The sequence below is a fragment of the Procambarus clarkii genome, chromosome 73 (genome assembly GCF_040958095.1).
Source record: "Procambarus clarkii isolate CNS0578487 chromosome 73, FALCON_Pclarkii_2.0, whole genome shotgun sequence".
Lineage (NCBI taxonomy): Eukaryota > Metazoa > Arthropoda > Malacostraca > Decapoda > Cambaridae > Procambarus > Procambarus clarkii.
The window spans coordinates 23,649,789-23,662,850 of record NC_091222.1 but is presented as its reverse complement, the minus strand read 5'-3'; the positions used below and the strand labels follow the sequence as shown (position 1 = coordinate 23,662,850).

The 13,062-nt window shown below is 39.6% G+C and overlaps 1 protein-coding gene across 1 annotated transcript; it reads left to right on the top strand.

Moving 5' to 3' along the window:
• The first annotated feature begins 8,939 nt into the window (after positions 1–8,939).
• Positions 8,940–12,792, top strand: LOC138356603 (procathepsin L-like). The gene is made up of 6 exons (XM_069312790.1): positions 8,940–9,038; positions 9,542–9,694; positions 10,958–11,164; positions 11,520–11,711; positions 12,092–12,257; positions 12,584–12,792. The coding sequence occupies exons 1-6, from the start codon at positions 8,940–8,942 to the stop codon at positions 12,790–12,792; spliced, it is 1,026 nt and encodes a 341-aa protein (XP_069168891.1).
• Positions 12,793–13,062: the final 270 nt, after the last annotated feature.

Here is a 13,062-nt window from a genome sequence, read left to right as displayed (position 1 = left end):
CAATCCCACTCATATACTTGTCCAACCCGTGCTTGAAACAATCGAGGGACCCCACCTCCACAATGTTACGCGGCAATTGGTTCCACAAATCAACAACCCTGTTACTGAACCAGTATTTACCCAAGTCTTTCCTAAATCTAAACTTATCCAATCTATATCCATTGTTTCGTGTTCTGTCCTGTGTTGATACTTTTAATACCCTATTAATATCCCCCCGGTTATGTCCATTCATCCACTTGTAAACCTCTATCATGTCACCCCTAACTCTTCGCCTTTTCAGTGAATGCAACTTAAGCTTTGTTAATCTTTCTTCATATGAAAGATTTCTAATTTGGGGAATTAACTTAGTCATCCTACGCTGGACACGTTCAAGTGAATTTATATCCATTCTATAATATGGCGACCAAAACTGAACTGCATAATCTAAATGGGGCCTAACTATCCAGGGTATAAAAACACGCAAAACCAACAAAGTTCAATTTATAGATGGTCTCCTTCATGAGGCAAATGCAGTGTTTGCAGCCCTAACAGAAACCCACACAAAGGACTACCATGATGGTGAAATATGGATCTCAGAGTACAATCTTTTCAGATGTGATAGGAAACACCGGCTTCAGGGTGGGGTCAGCCTCTACATCAAAGACACACTCATCTGTACTGAGCTGCTAAACACCTCAAATGATATGGTGGAAGTGCTGATAATCAAAAGAGAGATTTTAAATGTAGTTATTGTCCTCGTATATAAGTCACCGGAGGCAAACCCTCAGCAGTTTAAAGACCAACTAATGAAAATAGAACACTGCTTGGAAAACCTCACAAATCCAGCTCCGAACATCATCCTGCTTGGGGACTTTAACCTACGGCACCTGAAATGGAAGCACCTGGCTAATACAGTAATATCAGAAAGAATACCAGGAAGTAGCCTAAATGAACAGGCACATGCAAATGACCTGCTACGGATGTGCGACAGGTTTGCCTTAAACCAGCAAATAGTAGAACCAACTAGGAAGGAGAACACGCTGGACCTCATTTTCACTAATAATGATGAATTGATCAGGAACATAATGATTACAAATACCTGTTACTCAGATCACAACTTAATTGAAGTTATGACAACCATGGGGAGTAGACCTTCAAAACCAGTCCAGATTCACGGTGGAGGAGATTTCAGCAAATTCAACTTCAATAATAAACAGATAAACTGGGAGCAAATAAACCAGGACTTCACAGAAATAAACTGGGAAGAACAGCTAGAAAATGCAAACCTGAACCAGTGCCTGGAAAAAATAAGCTCAGTAGCACTAGAAATATGTTCAAACCGCATACCTCTAAGAAAAAAGAGGAAGAGATGCAGATTGGAACGGGAACGTCGTTCCCTATATAGGCGAAGAAAACGAATCGCGGAACACGGGAGACATCTCCCGTCACGCAGGGTGCATTCGCACCTCCACAGATCTCCAGTATCAGCTCCTGATACTGGTAATGGCTTAAAATGGCCACCACTTACGGGCTATTTATGCCCGTGCCACCTTTTGGGTGGCTTCATCTTCATCTTAACACATTCACAAGGGAGACATCTCCCGTCATGCAGGGTGCATTCGCACCTCCACAGATCTCCAGTATCAGCTCTTGATACTGGTAATGGCTTAAAATGGCCACCACTTTCGGGCTATTTATGCCCGTGCCACCTTTTGGGTTGCTTCATCTTCATCTTAAACACATTCATAAGGGAGACATCTCCCGTCATGTAGGGTGCATTCGCACCTCCACAGATCTCCAGTATCAGCTCTTGATACTGGTAATGGCTTAAAAGGGCCACCACTTACGGGCTATTCATGCCCGTGCCACCTTTTGGGTGGCTTAATCTTCATCAATCAATCAATCAATCGCGGAACAACTTGAGAGTCGCACCCTATCTCAAGAACGGCGAAGAAGGTTAGGTAGAGAAATAGAAACAATTGAACGGAAAGCTACAAGAATCATACAAAACCCAGGAGAGGCAAAGAGAGCAAAAGACCATCAGTGAAATAGAAAGAAATCCGAAATATTTTTTCTCCTATCCAAAATCAAGATCAAAAACCACATCTAGTATCGGGTCCCTGCGAAAGGGAGATGGAACTTTCACCGATGACAACAAAGAAATGAGCGAGCTACTGAGGACGCAGTACGACTCTGTTTTCAGCGAGCCATTAAGCACACTAAAGATTGATAACCCAAATGAATTTTTCATGGATACGATACCAACATCAAATCATATATCAGACGTCACCCTATCCCCACTGGATTTTGAAGAAGCCATAAACTGTATGCCTATGCACTCTGCACCAGGCCCGGATTCTTGGAACTCCATATTCATAAAGAACTGTAAAAAACCACTATTGCAGGCCCTCCACATTCTGTGGAGACAAAGCCTAGATACTGGCGTTATTCCTGATATACTAAAAACAGCAGAGATAGCACCACTTCATAAAGGAGGAAATAAGGCAGAGGCAAAAAATTACAGACCGATAGCGCTAACATCGCACATCATAAAAATTTTTGAGAGAGTGCTAAGAAGTAAAATCACAAAATACATGGAATCACAGCAACTCCATAACCCCGGACAACATGGTTTCAGAACAGGGCGCTCTTGCCTGTCGCAGTTGCTGGACCACTATGATATGGCATTAGATACTATGGAAGACAAACATAACGCGGATGTAATTTACACGGATTTCGCAAAAGCTTTTGATAAATGTGACCATGGTGTTATTGCACATAAAATGCGTTCAAAAGGAATTACAGGAAAAATAGGCAGATGAATCTACAATTTCCTGACCAACAGAACCCAATGTGTAATAGTCAACAAAATAAAATCCAGCCCATCAACCGTGAAGAGCTCAGTCCCCCAGGGTACAGTGCTTGCTCCAGTACTTTTTCTCATCCTCATTTCGGACATAGACAAGAACACAACCTATAGCACTGTATCATCCTTTGCAGATGACACTAGGATCTTCATGAGAGTAGGCAACATAGAGGACACGGCGAACCTCCAGTCAGATGTAGATCAGGTCTTTCTATGGGCTACACAAAATAATATGGTGTTTAACGAAGATAAGTTCCAGCTCATGCGCTATGGAAAAAATGAAAATATAAAAACGGAAACCACGTACAAAACTCAGGCAAATCATAACATAGAACGAAAAGGCAATGTAAAGGATCTGGGTGTACTCATGTCGGAAGACCTTACCTTTAAAGAACACAATAAAGTAGCCGTCACAACTGCAAGAAAAATGACAGGTTGGATAACAAGAACTTTTCACACTGGAGATGCTATACCGATGATGATACTTTTCAAAACGCTTGTGCTCTCTAGAGTGGAGTACTGCTGCACAATGACAGCACCTTTCAAAGCTGGAGAAATTACTGAACTGGAGAGCGTGCAGAGATCCTTTACTGCTAGAATCCACTCAGTAAAACATCTAAACTATTGGGACCGACTAAAGAGCCTAAAACTGTACTCCCTTGAGCGCAGGCGGGAGAGGTACATAATAATTTACACGTGGAAAATATTAGAGGGGCTGGTCCCAAACCTGCACACAGAAATAACATCACATGAGACCAGAAGACATGGCAGGATGTGCAGAATACCCCCGTTGAAAAACAGAGGTGCAACTAGTACTCTGAGAGAGAACTCTATCAACATCAGAGGTCCGAGACTGTTCAACACGCTTCCACTACACATAAGGGGCATAACTGGCCGACCCCTCACAGTGTTCAAGAGAGAACTGGATAAGCACCTCCAAAGGATACCTGATCAACCAGGCTGTGACTCGTACGTCAGGCTGCGAGCAGCCGCGTCCAACAGCCTGGTTGATCAGTCCGGCAACCAGGAGGCCTGGTCGACGACCGGGCCGCGGGGACGCTAAGCCCCGGAAGCACCTCAAGGTAAGGTCAAGGTATGATTGAATGTAGAAACCGGAATTAAACGGGATAATTATAGAAAGAGTAAAAATAAATATTACTATTTAATATCCAAATATAATCGATATACCCAAGATATAATCGAGCTTGAAGGCTGAGTTGAACCGTTCATTGGGTATTTGTCTGAAGTTATTACAAACCTTGAAAGCTTGATATATTGTAAAAACGGAGTGGAAGTTTCTGTGCTACGCATGGTGTACACAAGTCCCTTGAGATCTCTTATCGATTATTCTGAACCTTCAATTTCTCGATTTGGTAAAAGGGATTAAACAAATTGGAGAAGGTACAAAACGAAGCAATGCAAATAACTTTAGGATGACTTTGGAATACAAGGACTGAGTTAATGAGGATGGAATTGAACTTACAGAGTATTGGGGATATAATTTCTGGGATAATCTTGGCTTCGGTGATTAGATTAATGAGAGGCGGGGGAGCTTATGAATTAATCGATTGATTGATTGATAAAGATCAAGTCACCCAAAAAGTGAACACGGGAGACATCTCCCGTCACGCAGGGTGCAGTCGCACCTCCACAGGTCTCCAGTATCAGCTCTTGATACTGGTAATGGCTCAAAAGGGCCACCACTTACGGGCTATTCATGCCCGTGCCACCTTTTGGGTGGCTTAATCTTCATCAATCATCAATCCATTTGGTCCCTTACGGGCTATTCATGCCCGTGCCACCTTTTGGGTGGCTTAATCTTCATCAATCATTTGGTCCACGTGGGAGACATCTCCCGTCACGCAGGGTGCAGTCACACCTCCACAGATCTCCAGTATCAGCTCTTGATACTGGTAATGGCTCAAAAGGACCACCACTTACGGACTATTCATGCCCGTGCCACCTTTTGGGTGGCTTAATATTCATCAATCAACAAGTGAAGGTTCTTGGGAACCATTACCAGTACCAATAGCTGATATTGGATATCTGTGGATGGATGGGGTCTTCATGGTCACTAGCAGTTTATGGCTCGCAGGACTCTTAGTTGCCAGGTTGCAGTTTAATGTACAAGGCGATGTGTTATACCTGAACAGAACAACCTTGTTAGCTCAGTACCATCAGGATAATCATCTTTTTCGAGGAATTCCATTTGTCTGTCCGGGATTTTGCGGTGGAATTCTGGGTAGCGGAATTCTTTCTTCAGTATGATGAGGTTATTGTAAAAGTTTATGGTGATGGCATGGACATTCATAAGGTGCGGGTATTTGTTGTTACAGATTATCTTGTTACGTTTGTTGGCCAATGGTCGTCTGACGTTTGCGATGCCACTGAACTCGCTGGGCGGAATGAAGAGAACATACCAAGTACTTTTGTCTTCATCGTCGTTGGCAAGGCAACGATTGTCTTCAATTGTCTCGTCGAAGTCGGTGCAGGCTCTGGAGAGCCTCTTGGTGTCGGTTGTGGGAGTTTGGGATGGTCCGTCGTCGTCTTCTCAATGAATTAAAACTCTCAGCTCAAATGGTGGGAAAAAGCTCTTGATACTGGTAATGGCTCAAAAGGACCACCACTTACAGGCTATTCATGCCCGTGCCACCTTTTGGGTGGCTTCATCTTCATCTTAACACATTCACAAAGGAGACATCTCCCGTCATGCAGGGTGCATTCGCACCTCCACAGATCTCCAGTATCAGCTCTTGATACTGGTAATGGCTCAAAAGGGCCACCACTTACGGGCTATTCATGCCCGTGCCACCTTTTGGGTGGCTTAATCTTCATCAATCAATCGGTGGGAAAAAAAATCTTGAGGTTTGGTTGAGTCTTGATTTGGTTGGAAGAAATGAATAATGTGTTTTTAGGTATTTCAAGAGGATATTTGATAACTTTATTTTAAATTGTTACAAAATATAATGTCTTACAAGAATGTATTTCATTACCTTCTGATGTGAAGATTGTTCTCCCTGCAAAAAGATGAGACTATGTACGAGTCAGGACAGTTGAAAGTAATATATGATTGATAAGTGGAAAAACACCCAAATTAAAAACTCTCGATGTTTGTTGTGATAGCTCGGTAATTAAGGATGGAAAGGCAGGATGTGGAGCCTTGATTAAGGAGTATACTGAAATCTTCACCGTAGATGTTATTGGACACAGCCTAATTGTGTCATTTAAGTTGTGTCAACTAAATTAAGCCTATTTTTTTATTTACAGTAGATGATCTTTGGCGTTATTATATAGCAGAAGACCAGTACATCAGTATTTTCTGGACTATGAAGAGGGAACATTAAGCAACTAAAGAAAAATGGCTAAAAATAAGATTCATGACCCCATTTATGTAGGAATCTTTGTAAATCAGGCAGTTGATGTAATAGAGAAGAGGGCCACGGGAGAACTCTTGTCGATGTAATATTTTAAATAAAGATATTGTAATATCAAGGCAAGTAAAGAATTGGTATCAATGGAGGTAAGACAAAAAGAATAATGTAATTCATGTTTATATGTGTCTTGCATTATAAGTAAATCCGTTGATTTGAGCACAGTAGCTGATTTGTGGTCATTTGCTAATGTGGTACCGATTTTTAAGAAGGGAGAGTGATCACTTGCATAGTCATATTAGCTGAACTTCTTAATTGATCCATAATATAGGTGTACTAAGAGTTGCTCTTGTTTGGCAAATTTACTTTCATTCTTTTCTAGCATACCTGAGGTAGTTGATTGTGAAAAGACTGATTAGCAAAACAGAGGCTCAAGGTATTAGGGTGATATCTTCATCTGGAAAATATCATGATTGTATTAAAGGAAGCAAAGAGTTATTATAAATGGAGTTATGTTTGAGTGGAAAACTTGTAGGTGGTGTATCTGGAGTGGAGTGAAGGATGTGTCCTGGGACTTCAATTGTCTACCATATATATAAAATAATTAGATAGGATGTTGCACAAAAATTTACAAATATGCAGACGAAACGAAAACTGGTCGGGAGATAAACATAGAAGACGCCAAATCGCATTGCTTCAATTGATTTTCTTATTGGTATATCACTTTAGTGTGATTTTCTTGTGTAAAACGCAAAATCGCTTCAAGACGATCCAGACAGGTTTTTGAAATGGTCTAAAGACTGGCAGATGCAGCTTAATGCAGAGCAATGTAAGTTTCTGAGGCTAGGTAGTGAGTTATAAGCTAGAGGTCATAATTAATAGGAACATAAAGCCAATTTAAATTTAAAGTCCAATAAACCATTTTCATTTCTTTAATTCTTAAGTTGTTATGTACAACTGATTGGTCAATTATAATTATAATACCATCCTTTGCATCTATAATAGATGTAAAGTAATATATCTTAGAAGCAAACATGAAATGGCAAACTACTTATAAACATGAGAATTGATGACTGGAAATGAAGAAAACGACCTGTGAGAGTGATTGATGATCTGCAGCAGAGTAAAGCACTGCACTGATGCTATAATAATACCAATATGTGTGTGTGAGAGTGATTGATGATCTGTAGCAAAGTATAGCACTACATTGATGCTTTAATAATACCAATATAATGTTATTTTTCACTTGGTACCGCTCTTATTTTTCGTCCTCTGGGTACCACTTTAATTTTTTCGTCACTGGGTACCAATATTATTTTTCTTTCACTGGGTACCACTGTTATTATTTGTTTCTTGGTTCGATCTGAAAAAGTCAGTTCCTGCACATTTGTTAGTGGATCATTCTACAGTGTACCATACACTTTGGTTCCATTCACTTGGGTAACATTCACTAGTGTACCATTCAACAGTGTACCATTAACTTGGGTACCATTCACTAGTGTTCCACTCAACAGAGTATCATTAACATGGATACCTTTCACTAGTGTTCCATTCAACAGTGTGTTTTTTACTTAAGTATCATTCACTAGTATACCATTCATTAGTGAACCATTCTCTAGTACAGCCACAAGTAAACCATTCTTCAGTGTACACCTCAAAAGTGTATCACTAAATATTGTAACATACTTTACACGAATATTGCATTCCGAATTGAGAAAAAATATATTACTAAATTAGATCGTATTCAAAGTCCAACAGCAAAAATAACGCCACGAGAGCAATAAATTCTTCGAAGGTTTCAAAGAGCGAGAAACACTACTGTGCAGTTCTTGAACAACATCCATCTCACCTCTGCCCCGCCTGCGCGTCCTCACTAAGTGTATATGTTTGCCATCATCGAGCAGCAGTGTTAGTCAGTCAGCGTCGACCAGACTTCCAGGCAAGGTGAGTGGAAAAATGTGTATTAACATGTTCCCAGATAAAATATCATTAATGGGATTTATGTTCTCACTTTTAAATCATTATACTGATCTATGGTCTATATCGAATATGGATTAAAGTTATAATTGTTTAACATCAAATTCCATTAAAAGAAAAATTGAAAGTTAGAAAAAAAATTGTTTCTGAAATAAAAAAACTGAAATCTAGAATAAATTATTATTCTAGATTTCTTACTCACTTGTAGTTGGAGAAAATTTACGTGACGTAACCAATGTATTACAGTCACATCAGTCTGTTACGAGACTAAAGTGATTACACACAGAAATAACAATTGCGTGATGCATCAAATGAACAAATCCACGGGGGTTCGAACCTACGTCCGAGAGGATCCCAGACGCTGCCTTAATCGCCGAAATGAACAACTTGAACAAACCTTGTGGATTTGTTCATTTAATGGATCACGCTGTTGTGATTTCTGTGTGTAATGAAGTAAGGGCGAAGAGGGAGAATGGGTTATTGACAGAGCTCGGGTGCATGGAGGGAATTGTGTAAAATCCTGGTTTGTGTCACAGAGAGGCTGCAGGATCCGAGTAAGGTCAGTTGAACTTCCGGTTGCAATTCTTCTACCATGTCGTAGCTCAATCGATTAAGACCGCGTCTGGGATCCTCTCGGACGTAGGTTCGAACCCTCGTCACGGCCCTTGTGGATTTGTTCACTAAAGTGATGTTAAATATTATGGAAATTGTTACTCTTATGATACTTATTTTTTCTTTCCCACTAGATGAAGTACTTGGCAGCATCAGTGTTGGTGGCCGCTCTTGCCGCAATATCTGCAGTACCTTACTCTTCTGTTGTGCAGGAAGAGTGGGAGACATTTAAGGTAAGAACGATAACAACATTAATTATTTGAAGTGTTCTTTAAGACGAAAGCTTTAGCATGTTTTAGGTGATAATAGTGTAACAGTTGCCATCATTTTACATTAGGTTTAAAATTAGTGTGAGAGAATACAGTGATAGCGTACCAGGTTTCACGTATAGATTTCTCTTGCAAATAAAGGAGTTATATTTGTTTTGACAGCAAACTCGCTGGCATCACTGGTCACTTCAGTGTAGAGGTCGTTGAAGAAATTTATTGAGTGCAGACAGTAAAGTCAGGGGTGATGGATGCTACTAGTGGTGAACTAAAGCGTTCCTTGCCAACTTCTTTTCATTGTTTATGTCATCAACAACCGTTGCTGTTGTACTGATCTGAAAAAACTATTGTGCTTGTAGCAACTATATTACATCTGCATATACTCATCTTCATATATTTTTAAAACCATTCATCTTGCCTCCCGAGACCGGCTAGAAGAAATAGTGTAATTATGAAAAAATATATTTTAGATTGAACATGACAAGAAATACGCCACTGATGTTGAAGACTCGTTCCGCATGAACATCTATATGGAGAACAGACACAAGATTGCTGCACACAATAAGCTGTTTGCAACAGGACACAAGTCATACAGGCTCAGGATGAACAAGTTTGGTGACATGGTAAGTAGGATAAACTTCTAATTAGTTAGCATTGTTTGCATGATAAAATCAGAAGAAGCAATGAAATTGAAATAAGTTTATTGAGGTCAAATACACACAAAGGGATGAGGTATCTCAAGCTATTCTCACTCCGTTCAGTACATCGTGTTAATATATACATATGTATGTGTTTGTGACACACATCACAAACAATAAACATTACCAAACATTCTGAGAGATAAACATATACATTTCCTCCTTTACACAGGTAGTATGGTATCAGACGTACACATAAATACTTTTATGACCTAGGTATACTGTATAGACAATTTGCAAGAGACATGCAGATAATTCAACAAAAGATTACAATCTTGGTGCAAAATTCTTATATCTCTCAAGAACCTTTCCGTTGTGACACATCCAGGCTATTTGTTCAGGAACAGTCCTTATCTCAGTGTTTCTATATACATTAATCAACGGACAATCAAGAACATATTGGGCAAGGGTGTGATACCTTAACATACCACATAATTTACACTTCGTGTCGTTATCAGGAACACCTATCCCATATTCCCAGTAATATTTGTACCCAAGCCTGAGCCGCATGTACACAATCACTCCAAACATTTCTCCTTTTACCATAAGTGAAATGGGTGTTCTGTCTCACATACATGTAGTGTTGCATGGTTTGACTTCTCTCATACATTATACCTCTCTCTACTTCTGCCTGTGCCTAAATATTTCTGATTTTGCTTCGTATTTGTCTCATTGTGAATTCACATTCAATGTCAACTTGTGGTTTTGATGTGGCACGTTTGGCCAAGTCATCCGCCACCTCGTTGAGCACTATTCCAACATGAGATGGAATCCACATGAATTTCACACTATGACCTTTCAGCTGTTATCTTTTTCTTACAATCCTCAACTATGGACATGAAGATTGGGTTTCGACTGTTAAGAAGCCATGAGGAGGATTCTATCCAATGCAATGGATCCTCACAGCCTCGCCTCTAGGCCACTACACCGCGACATGGCAACTTGGGATTCAACTGAATCATCTGAGGTTCAGAGGATTGAAACCCTGAATTCGAACCAATACTGAGCATTGGTTCAAGTCCTCTTGGCTCCTACTGATTTTTTTCTCATTGAGGCATAACGTTAATGTGATCACATTGTGTATTATCTGTATCCTGATATCATTCAGAACCACAAAACTCAAATGTTCAATTACACCCTAATGCCCAGTTATTTATGTGATGTAATAAAATAAAATATTTCTTACAGCTGCAGGATGAGTTTTTGTCAACAATGGCAGGTTTCCATACGAACCACACAGAAAGATACAGATTAAACAGCATGTACAATGGTTCCACTTACATTGAGCCAGATGATGATGTTGTCCTTCCCAAGACTGTTGACTGGAGACAGAAGGGAGCAGTCACCCCGGTAAAGGACCAGGGAAAATGTGGATCATGCTGGGCCTTCTCAGCTGTGAGTATTATCTTCTAACTCATCTTGTTTGTAGTGTTATTTATATAGAATATTAATGACATCTTTGACATGTGAAGTTAATTTGTAATGGGTTTATTGTTATTATTTTATGCAAATAAAAAAGTTGAATATTTAGGAAAATTATTAAGTAAATTTATGCAGACTTAAGGTTGATAATTAGTATCATTATTATCCTAGATAATTACTTAATGAGTTGCGTGCTATTAAATCCTTAGATATTTAATAATATTAATATGAGCAAATATTAATATTTTCTCATATAATAATAATGATCATATAAAGAACTTACAAGTTCTGATGATGTTTTACAAAGTAATGTTTGTGTGGTCCACAGACCGGGTCACTGGAAGGTCAACACTTCCGCCAGACGGGTAAGCTGGTGAGCCTTTCTGAGCAGAACTTGATTGACTGTTCCACCAAGTACGGCAATGGTGGCTGTGACGGTGGACTGATGACAGCTGCCTTCAAGTACATTGAGGACAATGGTGGGATTGACACTGAAGATTCTTATCCTTACAAGAAGAAGGTAAATACACGTTTCATGATAATTATATTTTACCTGGGATGTGGTCTTGAACTTTTAAACAGTGAGTAGTTTGTAATATTAGCTGATGAGGAGTCTGCAAATATTGCAGTCTGTGTGTGGTTTGGTCAACAGTTCGTAATATTTGCTTTTTTGTGATTGACACTGAAGATTTTTATCCATATATCAGGATAAATACTTTTAATGATAATTATATTTTATATATTTAAAACTGGCTTTAAACTTTTTAACAGATTGAATAATAAGCATTTGCATAACATATTTGCCTATAATATAAGCAAATATTTCGAACTTATATATAAGTATATATATGTTTTTTTCATATTTTTGTACATAATAATAGTGTAACCTTACTCTATTAGGAAGGAAAGTGTCAATATAAACAGCAAGAATCTGGTGCTAAAGTGACTGGCTTTGTTCATATCCGCGAGGGAAGTGAAGATGCACTGAAGAAAGCTGTTGCCACAGTTGGACCAGTATCTGTTGCCATTGATGCCTCACACGGGTCAATCCAGTTTTACCATCATGGTAAGTTTTTTTATTGTGAATGTGTACATAGATTACATTTTACTGAAGGTGATCAGTATATTTATGCATGCTCATATAAGCGTGAAATGTTCATCATATGTGTATATAAATTGTTTATATTGTATGAGATCTTTATTGTTTAACGATTCTCGGGTCTCACTCACCATATCGACAATTCCCACATTGTAACACAGTATTTATTCTTCCATTTAATTTAATGCCTCTAAATTCGGAATTTTATTTATTTTGTAGGAATTATGAAAGTTTTTGAACACAAATAATTTGTTAAATATTGTATTATTGAAGAATGAATATATATATTACAGGTGTTTATGACGAGCCAGAATGTAGTTCAACGAATCTTGGCCACGGTGTTCTGGTTGTGGGTTATGGCACTACGGAGGACGGAACTGACTACTGGCTGGTGAAGAACTCTTGGGGCACATCTCTGGGTGATGAAGGCTACATCAAGATGATGAGGAACCGTAGTAACCAGTGTGGCATTGCTTCTGCTGCCTCCTTTCCCCTTGTATAAACTCATGGGGACCCAGCGTGGCATTGTTACTGCTGCCTTCTTCCTTCTTGTATCGTGGGGACCCAGCGTAGCATTGCTACTGCTGCCTCCTTCCCTCTTGTATTGTGGGGACCCAGCATAGCATTATTACTGCTGCTTCCTTCCCTCTTGTTTCGTGGGGATCCAGCGTAGCATTGTTACTGCTGCCTCTTTCCCTCTTGCATCGTGGGGACCCAGCGTGGCATGACTACTGCTGCCTCTCTGTAAAAACGCTCGAGGAGACCAAGTGTG

What these genes read in the sequence shown, in the direction of transcription:
- LOC138356603 (XM_069312790.1), top strand. Translation starts at nt 8,940, where the DNA reads ATGAAGTACTTGGCAGCATCAGTGTTGGTGGCCGCTCTTGCCGCAATA. An exon ending in AAGAGTGGGAGACATTTAAG is followed by an intron (nt 9,039 to 9,541) that starts GTAAGAACGATA and finishes AATATATTTTAG; the next exon opens with ATTGAACATGACAAGAAATA. An exon ending in CATGCTGGGCCTTCTCAGCT is followed by an intron (nt 11,165 to 11,519) that starts GTGAGTATTATC and finishes TGTGGTCCACAG; the next exon opens with ACCGGGTCACTGGAAGGTCA.